At 35.7% G+C, this 19,639-nt stretch overlaps 1 protein-coding gene across 1 annotated transcript; it reads right to left on the bottom strand.

Moving 5' to 3' along the window:
* Nucleotides 1-324: 324 nt before the first annotated feature.
* On the bottom strand, nt 325-11,175 carry LOC142612573 (uncharacterized). The gene is made up of 2 exons (XM_075784672.1): nt 10,956-11,175; nt 325-961 (listed from the first exon to the last, which is right to left on the bottom strand). Exons 1-2 carry the CDS (start codon nt 11,079-11,081, stop codon nt 335-337), a joined length of 753 nt encoding a protein of 250 aa, XP_075640787.1. The 5' UTR covers nt 11,082-11,175; the 3' UTR covers nt 325-334.
* Between the last annotated feature and the right edge of the window lie 8,464 nt (nt 11,176-19,639).

Below are 19,639 nucleotides of genomic sequence, written 5' to 3'. Positions count from 1 at the left end.
GGATGTAAGGTAAGTTGTAAAATAGATTGGTAAAATAGATAAAATAGTAATGGGTAAACTTTTTTTTGCATCTCTAAGGTAGAAAGTAATGCAGGAGCAGGCAGTCATGAATCATGATAGCTCTAAACAAATTATTGAGATCCCCAATGATAAAATTCAAGTCTTATAATCCTTTAGCAATTGCAGAACATCTCGCTGGTATTAATTAAGAAGAAAGATAGTATTCAATAGATCACACACAGGACAAGTTGATCATCATAGGATATAAATGACTTTATCGATATTAAATCTGACTCATCAGGGTCTTGAATAAGCTAGGAAGGAGCATTTTTACTTAATGTTTAATATGAAAACCAGCCGGAGTTATCATGTGGTGATGATGTGGCACTTTCTTGAAAATAGCCCATGTCAAATGAAAGTACAGTGGAAACCCTGCTATAGCAAAGAATATTAGTAGCAGGACTGCCCATGAATATGATGGAAAAGCTGCAGATTTCAGTCTTTCTCTTAGAATGAAGAAGTGTGCTGCAGAAAAAGATATTGCGGTAGATGCTATAGACACGTAGAAAGCTGTTAAAGCCAACAAAAGCTTCATTGGTAGGGTACTACGAAAACTGCTTTCTTTGTAGCCGGAGGTGAGGATTGCAAGGAACATGATGACTGCTAACAGTGAGGAATAGAAGGATATATAGGATGAGATGGCGAAAATATTAAATGCCAACTGTTTTTCGAGGCGGGGATAGCCGTTGTCATCCACATCACCAGGCACGGTAGTTGACATGTTAAAGGCAACTGTGACAAAGAGACCTGCTACAATTGAGCATGCATTCGATGTGTGGCTTAGCCACTTCCCACCCTCTTCCACAAGGTTTTTATGGGTATCCATGAAGATCTCGCCTGGGGTTTTGCCGTCATTGTTGGAGAGATGAAGGAAGCCTGGTGGCATGGAGTTCTTTATGTGCTGTATTGATTAAGACCAAGGAAAACAACAACAATAACAACAAAAAGAAAAGAATTATTATTAGGATTTTGGAAATTCATCAAGAAAATGAAAAAATAATTTGGAATTTATTTATTTTTATTCTTTTTGCTTCAGGGGTATCACTCCCAAATTTTAATTACCTTCCCAAAAATTGTTGCCTGTATTCAATGTTCGAATTCAAACTATTCCCCTTATATAGGGTATAGACACTCGACCATAGGATGATAGGATCATTAACAAGGTTATGAAATCAAGTCCAAAATAGTTCTTCTACGATCGTAATTTATGTTTGTGGGTTTGAAATGATAATTTATATTAAATTGAAAGATAAAAATGTAATGATTCTCTTAAAATGTCATTCACTTTATATTAGAGGATAGAATGATATAACTTCCAACAAGAATCTTATTTGATTATATATATATATATATACACACACACACAAAATCAAAGGTAATATAAAATTCCAAATTTACAATTTATGAATTTATGTTGGGACATCAAGAAAGTGTGAAACTTAAAAAAAAAAAAAAAAAAAAAGAAAAGATTGGTTGTTCTTTCATTGTATCTAAGGTTGTGAATTTGAACATTGATCTAGAAACTTTAAATTTAAAGTGAAAACCTAACACAACCAAACTTTGGAACAATCCTACAAGGGTAGTGCTTTTGAAATACATGGTGCTTCATTCTTTTACATTTATGATATAATGAAAAGAGAGAGCACCATATCATTGTGCTTTTAAAAACATCTAATAATTTTCTCATGGACCATTGATATCATTGACTGAGAAAGGTAATCAACTGTCGATTTGGACGTTGAAGTTTCCAGTAGTATTTTAAAATAGGTTTAATAATTAATTCTACAAGAGTGATTTGAATGCTAAAGTTTTTAATATTCTGAAAGAGGGTTCTTGGCATAGTCTTTTAGCAAGATTATAGCAAATTGCAAAGTTGGGTTATTACAGGTGGGTGAGGCATAGGTCCAGTGTCCAGTTGTACTGGATTCGTTGAGATTATAACACATGTCCACTTTTGAACACATGTCACCATCTTAACGGGTCTAGTGCACTACATGCACTGGACCTAACCCTCACCCATTACAAATTACTCTCATTTGTTGAAAACTTTATCCAATAGTTGATTTCATAATTTGGGAGATTTACTTGCTCTTCTTCTTGGAATGAAATTAAGGCTAAGTATGAGGAGGTTGATTGGTGGGAATTGATATGACAACTTACATCCATTCCTTAAACATTTTGGTCTCCTCATCTACTAAGTTTGTGTGGTAGGTTGGAAGTGGTAAACCAAAAGACGCCTCTTGATATTTCATAACAGTTTGTGTCTTTTGTTTTTCCATAACTGTTTGTGTCTATTGTCATTCCATAACGATTGTGTCTTTGAGTCTTCCACATTCTAGAATTTTCTATTATGAAACAAAGAGTCGTGACAATAATGATAGCTCTTGTAACTTCACCCTATAAAAGGGGATAGATGTATGATGTGAAGTGTGTGAGAGAAAAAGTTGTAGCGAGCTCTCAAGGCAATAGCCTAATCTCTTTGTTTGTGAGTTTGAAGTACTCTAATAAAATTTTCATTCCTCTCTTTCTTGTGAGTACTTTGTTGAATTTTTAGTCAAGGCTTTGTAAAGCCAACAAAGTGTTATCATAGTCAAGGTCTTAGAGCTTAAAGTCTTTGTCTACACCATTAGTGAAGATGTCTTCTAATATGGTGCAACCTCAAATTTCTAAATTGACGAAAGAAAATTATGAGCGCTGGTAGATTCAAATGAAAGCGTTGTTTGGATTACAAGAGATATGGGAGCTCGTCACTGATGGATATGTAGAACCCAGAAGTGAGCAAGAAGACACCTACAACGTAGAGCAAAAAAATTTGCTCAAGGATCAGAGGAAGAACGACAAGAAGGCATTAGTTCTACACTATCAAGGGGTGGATGAGTCAACTGTTGAGAAAATTGCCAAAGTAAAGTTGAGGAAAGAAGCATGGGAGATTCATGGCATTTTTTTCAAGGGTTTCGATTGTGTGAAAAAGGTTCATTTGCAAACTCTTCATGTCGAGTTTAAAGTTGCTCACATGAAAGATAGTGAAACTATTTCTGATTATTTTTCACTATTACTTGTAATTTTTAATCGTTTGAAAAGTAATGGAAAGAGTATTGAAGATGTTCGTGCGGTGAAGAAAATATTAAAATCTCTTGCAAATAATGAGCATGTTGAGGTGGCTATTAAAGAGTCCAAAGATTTGGAGACTCTCTCAATTGAGGAATTAATGGGATCTCTTCAAGTGCATGAGCGGCGTATGGAAAAGAATTCTAGCTCTGTTGTCATTGAGAAAGCATTAGAGTCAAAATTGACTCTAAAAGAGGAGAAGCCTAATGGCTTCCGTGGAGGATATACCAATAGCAACCATGACAAAGGTCGTGGAAGAGGAACATTTAGAGGCAGATCTGCTCACAGATGTGGAGGTAATAGAAATGTCCAATGTTTCAAATGCAACAAATTTGGACATTATGCATTAGACTACTGGCACAATAAATATGAGGAGCACAATGAACAATCTAATCTTGTTGAGGCATCAAATGTTAAAAAAGAAGAGTGTACACTTCTTTTTGCACAAGAGGAGGCAAATAATTCGCAAGAGGTGTGGTATCTTGATTCTGGAGCTAGCAACCACAAAAAAAGGAGCTCTTTTTTAAGCTTGTTGAAGGTGTTCAAGGCAATGTCCGTTTGGGAGACTCATCCAAATTGCCCATAAAAGGTAAAGGAAAAATTAGAATATGTCAAAGAAATGGTGTTTAGCAATTTATCTTCAATGTGTAGTATGTGCTCAACATGAAAAGCAATATTCTTAGTATTAGGTAACTTCTAGAAAAGGGGTATATTATACACATGGAGAAACTCTATCTTGTTTTGAAGGAGGCTTGTTGCAAAATTTCAAATGGATCACAATCGTATGTTTCCACTCTATCTTAACTCAACAATGGAGCAATGTTTCCAAGGGCTTGTAAAAAATGAGTCATGGAAGTGGCATCTTCACCTTGGGCATCTTAATTATAATGGGCTTAAACTATTATCCACATCAAGCATGGTGCATGTATTGCTTGGTATTGAAAAGCCAGAATATGTATGTGAGGTATGCACTCTTGGCAAGCAACAAAGAAGTCATTTTCCAAGCAGGAGATCATGAAGAGCACCTAACTCATTAGAGCTGGTGCACATGCATATTTGCAGTCCATTTGATCCAATTATTGTTGGAGGAAACAAATATTTCATCTCTTTTATTGATGATTTCAACAGAAAATTATGGGTTTATCTAATCAATGAAAAATCTATAGCTTTCAATATATTCAAAAGTTTCAAGGCACATGTTGAAGTGGAAAGTGGTTGTAAGATCAAAATACTTAGATATGACAGAAGTGGTAAGTACACCCAAAATGAATTTCGAGATTATTGCAGGAAAAATGGCATCAAGCAACAGTTTATAATTGCATACACACCATAGAAAAATGACATTGCAGAGAGGAAAAATCGGACAATCCTTGATATGACAAGGACCATGCTTAAAGAAAAATATTTGCCAAAGAATTTCTGGGTAGAAGCAGTGGCATGTACAACCTATTTACACAATTGATGCCCTTCAAAAAGTGCCAAGAATATGACATACAAGAGGCGTGGAGTGGCTACAAACCAAGTGTGTCACACTTAAGAATTTTTGGGTGTATTGCATATGTTCAAGTGCCTGAGACTAAGAGAAATGATAGGCCAAAAATGTATTGACTCCTTTTGTAAATTAGTCAATTAATTAGCTAAGTGAATTAATTAGATTCAATTACATGCAATAAGCATGGTAGTACAAACAAATCACCAACTGAGTTAAATGCAGCGAAAAATAAATTTGACACAGGTGATTTGTTTACAAATGGGGAAAACCACTGAGGCAAAACCCCATCGAGTGAATTTAAAATCATCACTTCCGAGAATCTATTATTATCAAAATAATCGGTTACAAGTAAAAGGAATCCCAGTACCTAATAGCAACCTATAGTTGAACCCTTACCCTAATACCCAATTGGACTTGTAATGTAGCGGCAATCTCTCCGTTCAATGCACGACTTCCAGTACATGACAAACTAATGATGCACAGATCCCAGTATGTGACTAACACACCAACTTGAAGAAGATGTTGGCTGCAAAGTTCTTCTATTCATCCAACAATGAAGATCAGGAAGATCCTTGGTCACAAAATCTTTGGCACAAAGACGCAGTAACTTCTAGAGAGAATATGATGAACTAGGGCAAATTTTGTCTTCGGTCACAATTTGCGTTCACAATGACTTTGCATCAAGTTGCATCACATTGTATCAAGTGTGACGGCCCTTACAATATTCCTTATATATGTCTAGGGTTGTGAGAAAAGAAACCCTACACAAATACTCATGGATATGCGTTAAATCAGATCTAGAAATTCTAATTTCGTAATTCTCAACAGATATAGCTTCTGTCGAGCTTCAACATTTAACCTCAATAGAAATGCTTCTTTCGAGATATCTGTTGAGTTTTAATGAATAACACTTCTTAACTTGATTCTTTGCCAGAATTGCATGGCTTTAATATTAAACTTGAACACTGATTTTTTGAAGTACTAAACCCATCCTAGATCTACCTAATTATAAGTAAAGTGCATTTTGTCAAAAGATTAGCCAATTTACATAACATATGTCTCTAACAATTCTCACATATGTCCTAACAAGAAAGAAGTTGGATGATCATAGGGAGAAGTGCATCTTCATTAGGTATAGTGAGGAGTCAAAAGCTTACAAACTTTACAATCCACTTACTAGCAAAGTAGTGTTGAGTAGAGACGTCATTTTCAGTGAAGAAAAGTCATAGGAATGGAATGATGACATCACAAGTAAAGAGAAGCCACTTGAGTTAGAAGGGCAAGAAGAAGTTGTGAATTATGAAGGTTCAGAGAGACCTTCCTCAACACCCCACAGCTATGCATCATCAATAGGTACTATATCAATCCAAAGCCCAAGTAGCATTTCTCCATCTCCAGCACCAATCAAAATGAGAGGCCTAAAAGATATCTATGCACAAATTGAAGAGACAAATCTCTTTTGTTTGTATGTGGACCATGAGCCTTTTACTATCAAAGAAGCTATGAAAAAGAATTGTTGGAGGAATGCTATGCAAGAAGAAATGTATGCCATTGAGAAAAACAACACATGGGAATTGACTACACTTCCTCTAGGTCAAAGAACCATCGGTGTGAAATGGGTATATAAGATTAAGCACACAGGTGAAGGGAGGATTGAGCGCTATAAGGCAAGACTTGTAGCTAAAGATTACAAACAAAAGTATGGGGTAGACTATGAAGAAGTTTTTGCTCCAGTAGCAAGACTTGACATGGTAAGGATGTTGATTTCTCTTACAGCGCATCATAGTTGGAAAATATATCAACTAGATGTAAAATTGGCATTCTTAAATGGCATACTTGAAGAAGAGGTGTATGTAGAGCAGCTTTAAGGTTTTGTGGTTGAAGGAGAAGAAAACAAGATGTATCATTTGAAGAAATCTTTATATGGGCTAAAGCAAGCTTGTCACATCCCAGTCAATCAGTCCAGGAAAAAAAAAAGAAAAAAAATGAAAAGAGGAAAGGGTCTGATTTTTTATGTGTCTCATGTGCCTCCCAACTACCCCACCTACCCCACCCATTCCCACCACACATTTCACTCATCTCTTTACTCTTTGACCGGGCTCACTCTTCCTTTCCTTTCATTTTTTTTGTTCTCTCGTACACTCCTCTCTATCACTTGCTCATCCTCTCCCACTGGTACCTCCAAACCACACCATTTCACCATCATTTTTCCAGCAAGATCACCGAAAAAATCCTTAGGAACCTCTAAGCATCTTCATCTTTTATTTGAGGTAAAAATTTCTAATCCTTTTGGTGAGTTTTATATTTTGCTTGAGGTTATATTTTTATCTATGTTTTAATACTGATACCCATGTGAATTATGAGCATAGGAAGTGATATTTATGTGTTTATATGTATAGGTTTTGTATTGGTGGAATTATTTAATGAGTGGGCTTATGGTTTGTACCAATGGTGGTGATCTAAGTAGTGAAGATTTGGGGGTTTTGGCCTTTTAATGTGAAATAAGTGGTGAATATAATTTTTATTGATTATTTGGAACTAGTCAAAGATTTAAATTGTTTGTTTTGGAGGATATTATGATTTTGGTATCATAGGTCTCTTGTTGATGTGGTGTAAATATTGTGGGAAGTACTTATAAAATGTTGAGGTTTTGATGTTAGAGATAATACCTTGAATGACTCATGAGTATAATGAGAGTCTATGCCTTGTAAATTAATTGGTTGAGAAACTTTGGAAATGAAAAATATTATTTGTGAGGCTAAATACTAGGTTTGCTTGATATTGTTTAGGTTCTAGCTAATCTCCTTTGAAGCTTGGAGAATTAGGCTTTTGCGGTTGCGAGGTAAGTAGCTTTTTAATGGGATTTTAGAAAATAATCATATTGCATAAATGTTGTTTTTGGGTTAGACACACTTTTGGAAACTACCTATGGAAACTATATTTTCCTAAAACTATTGTATCGTAACCTTAATATATATATATATATATATATATATATATATATATATATATATATATATATATATATATATATAAATATATATATGAAAATGCATCATATTTGGTATTGCATTTGGAGAAATGCATGAATTGTTGATATGGAAAATATGAGCATCTTTTATTTAATCTTTGATAAGGAAATTATAAACTTTATGGTTTATTAGAAAATCCAAAGATGCTTATCTTGTCTTGTTATTGGGAAATTGATATAAAATCTTTTGACAAGAATGAAGTTGAAAACTTTACAAACCTTGTGGAAGTTAGATTATTTAAGGTTTTCCCGAAATTATCTAGATTTAAACTATATATTTGGAAGTAACGTAACTTGTGAGCTTTATGTGGTTTTAACACCATGCCATGTGTGATTTCCCGGTGATCACCCGATTTGGTTTTTGTAGTTTTTGTGACAACGGAAATCAAATCTAGGTTAGTGCCCTTTCACTTTGGATGACGTGTTCTTCCCTATTGCCCATGGAGGGAAGAAGTTTCTTGATTGTGTGTGGGTGAGGCTGCTGTCCATGGGGCCAATAGGCCATATGCAAGAGAGGTCCTATTTGACGTGCTCTCTCTGCTGCCCATGGGGAGAGAGAAAAACCTTGAGGGTATAGGTGATGCTACTGTCCATGAGGCCAAGAGTTTGCATACCAGAGAGGATAATATCATGCCAGTTGTGAATGGGTGGATCCCCTGACCAATCTATGTGGTAGTGTGATATATTTGTCAGAATTTACCGTATGTTAGATTTTATGGCTTTGAAAATTATATTGTTAGTGCTCATAGATTTGAGTATATAATTTCAAGGTATTCACTTTAAGAAACTCTGTGTTTTATTATTTAACCATTCTTGTCATATTATTATTATTGAAGATGAAACTTGCATTTCCCCCACCCCCATTAATTATGCTACTTACTGAGCTTTAGCTCATCCTACCCTCTAGCAGTTTTTCAGAGTAATTAGCTATACCTTGGACATGAAGCTTACTTCGTTGGTGATGATTGAAGTGCTATGTTAAATTTGGAGACTTTTGTTGTAAATGGTTGGTGACTTGAATTTGCTATGTTCACCGAGACATTAATTAATTCTATTGGAGGTTGGTCACTTGAGGTTTGTTAGCCTTTGGCGTGGTAGGCCTAGACTCAATGTTAAGGGCTTTATTCTTGATAAGATTGTGACTTTGTGTAATTTTAATTAGAGTTTTGTAATATATATTCATGTATTATGTGGAGGCACATGATTTTTAGTCATTGTCTGTATATGTGTTATAGAGCTCTGACTTGTAATGTCGAGATTTTAGTATGGTCATATATTCTTATCCTGTGAAGATAAGGGAAAATAAAGATCTCCTATAGTTTGATTTGCCAAAAAGGAAAAATCTACAGGTACCTTTGGGATGTATTTCTCATGCTTTGAACTCCTTTGGGTTTGGGGCATGACAAAGCTCATTGAGCTTGGAATTCTCATATTGATAGCTATTTTCAAGGAAGTGGTTTTGTCCAGTGTCCTTATGAGCATGCAGTCTACATCAAGAAGAATGCTCATGGTGAAATTCTTATAGGTTGCTTTTATGTTGATGATTTGTTATTCACAAGAAACAGTCAGCAAATGTTCTATGAGTTTAAACAAGCTATGTTTAAGGAGCTTGAGATGACCAACTCTAGACTTATGTCATTTTTCCTTGGGATTAAGGTATGACAACAACTAGATGACATTTTCATATGTCAGAAAAAATATGCAAAGGAATTGCTTGACAAATTTAATATGAAAAATTGCAATGTTGTCAATACACCTGTTGCAGTGAATCTAAAATTGACAAGAGAAGGAGAAGGGAAAATTATAAATCCAACTCTACTTAGGAGTTTTATTGAAAGTTTAAGATACCTTTCAATCACAAGGCCATACATTGTTTATAGTGTTGGTCTTTTGAGTTGATATATGGAGAAACCAAAGGAATCTCACTGGCTTACAGCAAAGAGGATCCTAAGATATATAAAAGGTACCATGGATTTTGGTCTTTTATATTCATATAATAATGATGCCGCATTATATGGATATTCAGATAGCGATTGGGGAGGTGATCAAGATGAAAGGAAAAACACTACTGGATATGTTTTCTATCTTGGATCAACATCTTTCACTTTGATGTCCAAAAAGCAGAGTTTTGTAGCTTTGTCAACATGTGAAGCTGAATATGTGGCAACATCCTCTTCCGTTTGTGAAGCAATATGGTTGAATAATTTATTATTAGAATTTGATCATCCACAAGAAGAATCCATAATTATTTACGTGGATAACAAATCTACCATAAAACTTTCTAAAAATCCAGTTCAACATGGAAGGAGCAAACATATTAACATGAAGTATCATTTCTTGAGAGATTATGTGAAACAGAAAGTTGTGAAGCTCTAGTGTTGCAATACAGAAGAGCAAGTAGCAGACATTTTTACCAAAGTCTTACTAGTTGATAGATTTAGAAGATTGAGAACAATGTTTGGTGTGAAGATGTTTTTGGTTTAAGAGGGAGTGTTGGAAGTGGTAAACCAAAAGGTGTCTCTTAATATTTCATAACAGTTTGTGTCTTTTGTTTTTCCATAACTGTTTGTGTCTTTGTTTTTCCATAACTATTTGTGTCTATTGTCATTTTATAATATTTGTGTCTTTGAGTCTTCCACATTTTAGAATTTTCTGTTATGAAACAAAGAGTCATGACAATAATGACAGCTCTTATAACTTCACCCTATAAAAAGAGATAAATGTATGATGTGAAAGTACGTGAGAAAAAAGTTGTAATAAGCTCTCAAGGCAATAGCCTAATCTCTTTGTTTGTGAGTTTGATGTACTCTAATTAAATGTTTATTCCTCTCTTTCTAGTGAGTACTTTGTTGAATTTTAAGTCAAGACTTTGTAAAGCTAACATGGTACAAGTCAAGTTAGCTTTACATGGCCTGAGATACTCAAATGGGAATTAGATGATATGAAAATGGAGGGCCCAAATTCATCCTTTGCAAATCGTTGTTGGCTGCATCAGTGTACCTATTTGGAGTCAACGAAAATTCAAGTGTTTAATGGTAGGCAGAATATGTGTATCAGTTTGAATAGGAACAAGTTTTATTAACTTACAAAAAAAGGGTTATAGTATATATAGTTTATAGTTAGGGCTGGTTTGGTCCCTGTGATGCATGAGTAGCAGGTTTCTCCCGTGGATTGATGTCTATATCTTTGTTTCTTTGATAAATAACACTCTTATATAAATAAATAAAAAAGAAAAAGAAAAGAAAGGTGCTTGTTGGTTCATACCTCATACCACTTGATCTCCCATTGCATCTGCAATGCAGCCCCAGGGATTAGCCCCGTCTTCTGCTCTCCTAGTGTGGCTGCAAGGTGCAATGCACTGTTCCCTTTTTTATCCAGTTTGTGAAACATGCTTTCTTTCCGTAAATTTCTCTTGCGGAATAGCTCGTACACATGCGTTTGTCTGTACTCCGCTGCCAACAGTACTATATTTTTTCCTTCGCTAGTTTCGTCATGTATAGCCATCGGAAAATAATCTAGTATTCCCTCAACCATTTCTAAGATTCCGTTTTTCGCCGCATACAATATGGGTGTCTCGTCGCTTATTATTATTTTTTTTATTGCTGAGATGGGTGGCTCGTCGTTTATTTTTTTTTTGTGTTTTATTTTTATTGCTGAGATGGGTGTCTCGTCGTGTAGCTGCAGTGGCTGAATATCCTTCCACATGTATTCTGGAGGTCCCGGTGTTGAACTGTCTTCCATATCATCTTCAATAATCACGAACTCATCTTTATCTTCAGTTAGCAATGGGTTCGTCCCTCTATGGAAGTACTGCCCGTGGATTGTAGATCCGATAACAGTTTTCATGATCAAATCGGACAACATGTGCGTCTCCTTAATCTTCTTTATTTCCCCTGATCATCAGAATCATATAACAGAATTTATCTTATATATGAACAGGCAAATATATTAATGTACATATAGTTCCATGAACATATTTACAGTGCTCACCTCTTTGGCACACACCTTAACGGTGTGAATGAAGAGTATACAAAAGACGTACACAATAAACATTTTCCTATGAATGAAAGTTGTTACACTCATTCATGAAATTGCAACTGAAATTGTGACTTCATGTGTGTGTAATAGATTTTGTATAATAAAAACTTCTCTTGCCCTATTTTCAAATGAAGTAACAAAAAATAAGGCAAGACTAAAAGGGTAAAACGATAATGTACCAAATCCAAGAATGCGGAATATTGCACTGCTAACAAATGTGATAATCATAAAGGGGGCCGAACAACATTTCCAAAATGAATAATGCTTTTGATCTTCACTTTCAGCAATAGTTCCTTCACAAAATAAAATTAGATCATTATAATCTGCCAATAATAAGATTCATGAGTAGATTTTAAAAAGTTATACATATGCAAATAAACTAAAAATCTAACAAAAATATATATTATTGGTATTGGGAAATTTAGACCTAGTTGATTTTAATCAAGTACTCAAATTGATTAATTAATAATAATATATTTATAGACTTTTCTTCTTTTGCTGGATTCCAATTTTTTTTTTTTTTTTTTTTTCTTGTGGATTCTAGGGAACCCTTACAAATTTAAGGGTTTGCATCTAGTTAGAACAAGATTTGGCCCCATTCACTCTTTTGGTTCTTCGTCAGTAGTCTGTTAGAGGTCAACACAATGCTCACAGCTCCTGATGGCGAACCTCTTCTTGGTGTCGCACTCAATCGTTACTTGCATGGTAGCCTGGTTTAATTTACCTTACATGCAGTCACTTGTCTGGACATTGCCTACGCCTTTCACCTGGTCAGTCAATTCATGGCCACTCCCAGATCTGTTTACTATGATGCTGTCCTTTGTACCCTTTGATACATCAATGGTACTCTCCTCCACAACCCCTGCTTTTCCTTTTAGTCCTATATTTGTCTGCATTTGACCATTTGGGCTAGGGACTTTATTGACTACAACTCCACTACTGGTTATTGTCTCTTACTAGTCACCTCTCTCGTATCTAGGCATAGCAAGAAGCAATCAATCGTTGCCTATTCCAATACCAAGGTAGAATATCTTGCTGTTGTAGATGCTACCTTTGAGCTTCTCTAGCTTTGTTGGCTTTTGACCAACAGGTGCTCCTTAATCGATTTGCATTCCTGTTCACTGTGATAATCACAGTGTTATTCATATTGCTCATAATAATGTTTTTCATGAGTACTGCATCAAGCACATTGAGATTGACTGTCACTGCATCATTACCTACAAGAAGACAACCCTCATTTACTATCAATCTCTCTTGAGGAGAAACTCGTTGATGTGTTCGCTAGGCTATCTTTGAGATCTTGTCTTGAAATTTAATATGGCTTCTTCCACACCACCTCCAGTTTGAGGGGAAATTTAGTATGGTATATGTTAACATTTATTGTATATATCCTTGATTGAGACTAAAATAATGGACAATGTTGATTGTCCCTGATTTTAGTCTCAATCAAGGATCCTTTGTTTATTTAAGTCTGATAGGCCAAAAATGTATTAATCCCTTGCGATGAATTAATTGATTAATTAGTCAAGTTTATTAACTAATCAAACTAACATACAATGTACGTGGCAGTACAAACAAATCTCACCAACTAAAATAAAATGTAGTGGAAAATAAATTTGACAAGGTGATTTGTTTTCGAATGGGGAAAACCTCTAAGGCAAAAATCCCACCGGATGATTTTAAGATCACCACTCTTGAGAATTCACTATTATCACAACAAGCGATTACAAGTAAAAGAATCTCAATACCTTATACCAACATAAAGTTGAACCCTTACCTCAATACCCAATTGGACTTGTTCAGTAGTGACAATCTCTCCTTTTAATGCTTAGCTCCCAGTACGTGACTAACCAATAGATGCACGGATCCCAGTACGCGACTTGATCACCAACTTGAGAAGGATGTTGGCTGCAAAGTTCTTCAGTTCATCACACGATGAAGATCATGACGTTGCTTGGTCACAAAACCCTACGGTGTACAAACACAGTAGTTTCGTCAAGAGAAGGATGAACTAGGGAAAACTAGGTTTTCAGTCACAATTGCATGAACAACACTTAGCTTCACACTTGTGCAATTGTGCTATTTTGTGACGGCCCTTAAAATAATCCTTATATATGTTTAGGGTTATGAGAAAAAAAAGTCTAAGCACATACTCACGGATTGGAATGAAATCAGAGTTGAAAATTCAATTTTCATAATTCTTGATAGATACCGTATCTATCGAGCAGCTATTGAGCTTTGGGCTTAGACACCTTTTTAAATCTCGATAGATACTAGTTGTCGAGTTTTAAAAACCAGCACTTCATTACTTGATTCTTGGATAGACTTGCATGGTTTTAACACTTGAACTTGAAATCTTATTCCTTGAAGCATTAAGCACATCCTAGATCTACCTAATTACAAGTAAAGTACGTTTTGTCAATGGATTAGCCAATACATAATGACATATGTTCCTAACATGAATCGCATATGTCTTAACAATCTCCCCTTTTGGCAATCCGTGACAAAACCACAAAAAACAAATGAACATATGAGAGAAGTCATAAACCATTCAACTCTTACTCACTTGTTAAATACAATAAAATCTTCCTAACACAAATTCTTGAAAAACTTTGCAAGAAGAGAGTTCATGGCAAGGAAGACTTTGACAACCTATACTTCTGAAACACTTTAAAAAAAACTCATCAACGCATCTTAGTGTGAAATAGAAACAAGAGATTGCATACAAACATATAAGAATGATGTGCATAAAGAGAGAAAAGAAACAACACATGAAGAGACAGGTGAAAAAACTGTAATAATAGTCTCATCATATATATATATATATATATATATATATATATATATATATTAACAATGAATACAAGGTTTACTATCATAAAGTGGTCACAAGACCAAAGGTACACAGACTAAGTATCTAAAGGATAAAGAAAAGAAAAGATACATAAGTCCTCACTACATCCCTCAAAGTATAAACACTCCCCCTAACAAAAATAACCTATGTACTAACTCTCCCCCTAAATAATTGACTACTCTCATACCCAAAACTACTCTCCCTTTTTGTCACGATTGACAAAGGGTAAGTAACTCAAGCAATCATCTCATCATCGTTGAAGGAGCTAGCACCATCATCCTCATCATCACCACCATCAAAGTTACCATCATCATCCTCATCCCCAGAAGTCTCTAGAGAAGGAGTAAAAGACTCAATGAAGCCACCAAGGCAAGCCTGTCATCGTGCAATACGATCGACACGGGTGTTCACTTAACACAACTCATTGCTAAGAGTGTCAAGGTGAACATCCATGCGCTGAAGCTGCGCCATGATCGCATTAAGAGAAACACTGTCCGTAGAAGAAGAAGGAGTGGATATGGATGGAGTTGAAGTAGTTGGAGGTGTCACCGTCTCAATCCATGGCCGCTTTGATTGAAGCTGTGACTCAATCCGTCTGACAGTCGCTGCATCAATGGCACACATGATAGAGAAATGATTAGAAACAGGAAAGGAGACAGAAAAATGGCGTAGAATCCTCGTGATAGCTAAAGGAATGATGACCTTATCACAGGTCGCCGTATCCCTATAAACATCTATGAGGGAGAGGATGAAGTGAGAAGGGAAGTCTATAGTAAGATGCTCTAGGAAGGAAAGCAAAAATCGAGCACAAGGCTTTGTGATAGAGTTATAGTGAGACAATGGATGTAAAACAAAATTCATCACCATATATAAGGAATCTTGAACCTTTAGCAAAGGTCGAGCAACGAGTGTTTTGACTATCACCCTAATTGGAAGGAGTCTAACAAAACAAAGAAATGAGCTCGTCTTTAGACACAGTCTTAAAACACTCACAACGAGAGTAGTCAGGATGCACCACCCTTGGGACATAAAGCACCTCGGATACAATATTCGTACTTGGAATGGGAGAAGAAAAATGAGGTACTAAATAATCAAAACCATGCATATTGGAGTAAAACTCCTGTATGATCACAGAAGGACAAGTGACCGAGACGCCACACAGTGACTCCCAACCCCTACTGTGAATGACAGTGGGTAAGTCAGTATCGGAGAAGTCTAATAATATAACTTGGCATTCCGAATGAATGCCTCATCGGGAAAAGTTTTTTGAGAAGTCCTAACGGACTTTCTCATCACAGAAGCAAAGATGAGAAAGGATAGGATCAGAGGAAGATGCCTCGGAACAAAAGGGTTCCGAGATGGAGTGTATTTAAGCTTAGGTGCCATGATGCAGACTGAGAGAAGGAGAGAGAGGGAGACAAACAGAAGAGCACCAAAACAATTCAATATATGGATATAAAGAAATGAAGGTATGTATGCATGAAAAATGCATGAACATGTGACATGCAAACTTAAAAGCATTATGGGCTCAACCCAATCTAAACCTACCAGCACACAAGTTTGTAATAAAGTAAATACACATCTAAAATGCATGAAACATTGTTATAATACAAATGTGATGCAATGTATGATGATTTAAAACCATTTAAGCAAGACCTATCACAAAAATTTCACAAAAACTTCATCAATTTTGAAAAACCCCAAAATTGTTCAAAAACCCCCAAAAGTTAGGTCAAAAGAGATGAAATGCATGATAAGATGAGAGAAGTGAGATCATACTAAAGTAAGAAATCTCTCTTGAGACCAAAAAATGAGTGAGGAAGAAGTTTAGAGTAAGAGAGAGGTGTTTGAGAAGGTGAGAGGTCAGAAATGATCAAGAGAGATCGAGGAGAAATGAACTGAAATCGCACTGACCCTTTAAATAGAAGTTCATAATTCTTGATGGATTGAGAGCTGTCGAGAATTAAAAGGCAGGAAATAGCTATCGAGGATCTGTCAAGAGGTTTCCACAGCAAAGAGGCTCGATGGATCAAAAAGCTATCGAGCATTTATCGAGGAGAAAAACTTTTTTAATGGATCGATGAGCTATCGAGAAGCTATTGATATTGCAATAAAAAGAAGCTGAAGAGCTCGATAAATAGCCTAGCTGTCGAGAGGTATCAAGAAGCCGTCGAGATTGCTCAAAACAGTTTTTCAAGGAAGAGAAAAACACAGATATGAATGCAATTAAACATGCTACTCAACCAAAGATCCAAACAACAATTTTAGCTTTCAAAACATCTCTCAATCAAGAAAAATATCATATATTTAGATCCAAAACACACACACACACACACTAAACACATATAACCAATTTTATTTTTCAAAAACAAGTTAAAATAGTTTAGTGGACATACACTAGCACAAGTATACCTTGTGATGGCGAAATTACATTGTACTTGCATATGTATCAAAAGTAGCAAAGAATATTGTGTATTGTGTGTGAAAAACATCGAAGATTGCATAAGTGTCTACATTTTATGACGATTTCATATATGAGTAAATCAATTTAACTCACACATGATCATAATTGTTTGATAGGGACTATCACCTTCGAGGTGCATCCTATGACTCCCATATTTCTTAGAATACATGCTTGCAATCATATTTTAAAGCATTTTGATTCTTTTTGCTTTAATTTTTATTCATATATTTTCTTTTAAGCATATCATGCATGGGCATATAAAATAGAGAAAAGAAATACTCAATTATGTTAAGCTTTTGACATTGCACTTTTACTATGCCGAAGCATACAGATGTCATTTCATGATTGACAGGCAACAGTGGTGAGATGGTTATTTATGACTTTCTCTTAGGATTTTTTAGTCATTCCCGACAAAAATAGTGATACGAGTGTTAAGTACAAAAAATTACTTAATCTTACTCATCACAAACACGAGCCACCAAGCTCACTTGCTTAATTGTGCATATGGATGCTCATCTAAGTTACAAGAGATACAAAATTTAGAAAATTTTGTTTCATTGGCCATTCAAGGTACACAAGTACCAATGTACACAAATACACTGTTTTTGTATTTTTTTTATTTTTCAATTTTTTTAAATTTTTATGAAAAAAAAAAACAAAAACAAAAAACAAAACTGCAAAAAAAAAAAAAAAAAAAAAAAACATGTTAAGCAAAGCAATGCATAAAAACTAGACTGACTAAAAAATAATAAAGCAAAACACACAAGTAATGCAAACACAAAAATAGAGAGAGAGAGAGAGAGAGAGAGAGAGAGAGAGAGAGAGAGAGATGACTAAATCACTAGGAGCCTTTTCCTTTCACATCTTAGAAGAACCTTTCCTTTTTGCGAATCCTTGAAATGGCAAAGAAGGGAAAGCATTGCAACCATTCAAGTTCGAAAGAAACATGAAGGCTTTGAGGAAATCTTTAAGAGGAGCAAGAGAGGATGGAAATTGACTTAGGTTTCCCGATGAGACCATGTTATTGCTCTGTTGCGTGGCTAGCCACTTATAGCAATTAAGGCTAGTATGTCCAACAACTCCACAATGATGACAGAGATGTTGTTTCTTCTCTTTAGACTTTTGAGCATTACTCTTCTTAGCTCTAAGGTTTTTAATTTTTTTCTTAGTAAGCTTAGGGAGTGCTCCTAAGATAGATTTACCCTTGTCTATATTCTCATTAGCTATCACAGTTTTAACATCATTGTTCTCAGATTCAACATTATTAGCAGGAGAAACAAAAATAGTAGTACTAAAAGAAGCAATATTAGGAGAAGAGTAATTGTACCCTAAACCGGTTCGATCGGAGGCAGATTTATGCAAACTGAGCATCTCATCAAGCTTTGCACTTAAAGTCCTCTTCAGCTAAGCTTTGACTTGAAACAGCTCCGCTTCAAGCTTCTTAGTCTTCTCAGCCAAGAAATTGTTTTCAAACCTTAGTACTCCTATAGTCTAATTGGCTTCATCAAACTTTGTGAAGATTTCTTCTTGTTCAAGCTCCACATCACTGAATTTCTTGGTGGCCAACCTATACAACTTCTCATTCTTTTCAGAGACCTTGTATAACTTTGACTCCATCTTCTCAAACTTTGACTCCACCAAGTCTTCTTCTTCATCCATATCTTCTACAATCCCCTCAGTAGGATTGACAATGGCGATGAAGGCATTTATGATTTCGTCATCCTTAAATTTGGTGTTGCTCAAAGTAGCAGCAAGTGCTTTGCTCTTCCCGATGGACTTGAGATAAGTAGGGCACTCTTGTTTCATGTGACCAAATCCTTGACACCCGAAACACTTGGGTCCTGAGGGAACTTAGACTGAGAAGAACTAGATTGCCTACAATCCTTGTCGAAGCCCTTTGCATTGACATTCTTCATGAACTTCTTGAATTTCTTGGTGATGTAGGACTTCATTTTAGAATCTTCATCATCCAAAGACTCATCTGTGTCACTGTTCTTGGCCTTCAGTGTCATGCTCTTATCCTTACTTGATTTTCCAATCCTTGTCAAACCCAATTCATAAGTCTGCAGATTGCCAACCAGCTCAGTCAAAGAAATCTTGTCAATGTCCTTTGATTCCTCAATAGTGGTGATCCTGGCATGAAATCTCTCGGGTAGAAATCTGAGTACCTTTCTCACAATCTTGGGTTTAGGAATGGTTTCTCCAAGATTAAAAGTTGAGTTCACTATGTCCTTAAGCTCGGCATTGAACTGATCAAATGACTCATCCTCCTCCATCTTGATTTCTTCAAATCTTGTAGTGAGCCTTTGAAGTTTTGAATCCTTGACAGCCTTGGTTCCTTCATAAGTTGTCTAGAGGATGGTCCATACTTCCTTCGCAGTTTCAGTCGAGGATATCTTCTTGAACTCCTTATTTGTGACCGCATTGAATAAGGCATTCAATGCCTTGCTGTTGAAGTTTGTTGCCTTGATCTTAGTATCATCCCAATCGGCCGACGCTTCCTTTGGCTTGGTCCAGCCTATCTCCACCACTTGCCACACTTTCTCATCTAAAAACTACAAGAAAGCAGCTCCATCCTACCGAGTGATTTTA

This window comes from Castanea sativa, chromosome 10 (assembly GCF_040712315.1).
Source record: "Castanea sativa cultivar Marrone di Chiusa Pesio chromosome 10, ASM4071231v1".
NCBI classification, from domain to species: domain Eukaryota; kingdom Viridiplantae; phylum Streptophyta; class Magnoliopsida; order Fagales; family Fagaceae; genus Castanea; species Castanea sativa.
The sequence above is the reverse complement of the archived record's forward strand: the minus strand, read 5'-3'. Positions and strand labels throughout refer to the sequence as shown.

Bases quoted from the DNA above. Each gene is read 5' to 3' on its own strand.
- LOC142612573 (XM_075784672.1), bottom strand. From the start codon at position 11,081: ATGTTTCACAAACTGGATAAAAAAGGGAACAGTGCATTGCACCTTGCA. The intron at 962-10,955 runs GTATGAACCAAC...TAATCAATACAG, and splicing joins GGGAGATCAAGTGGTATGAG to CACATAAAGAACTCCATGCC.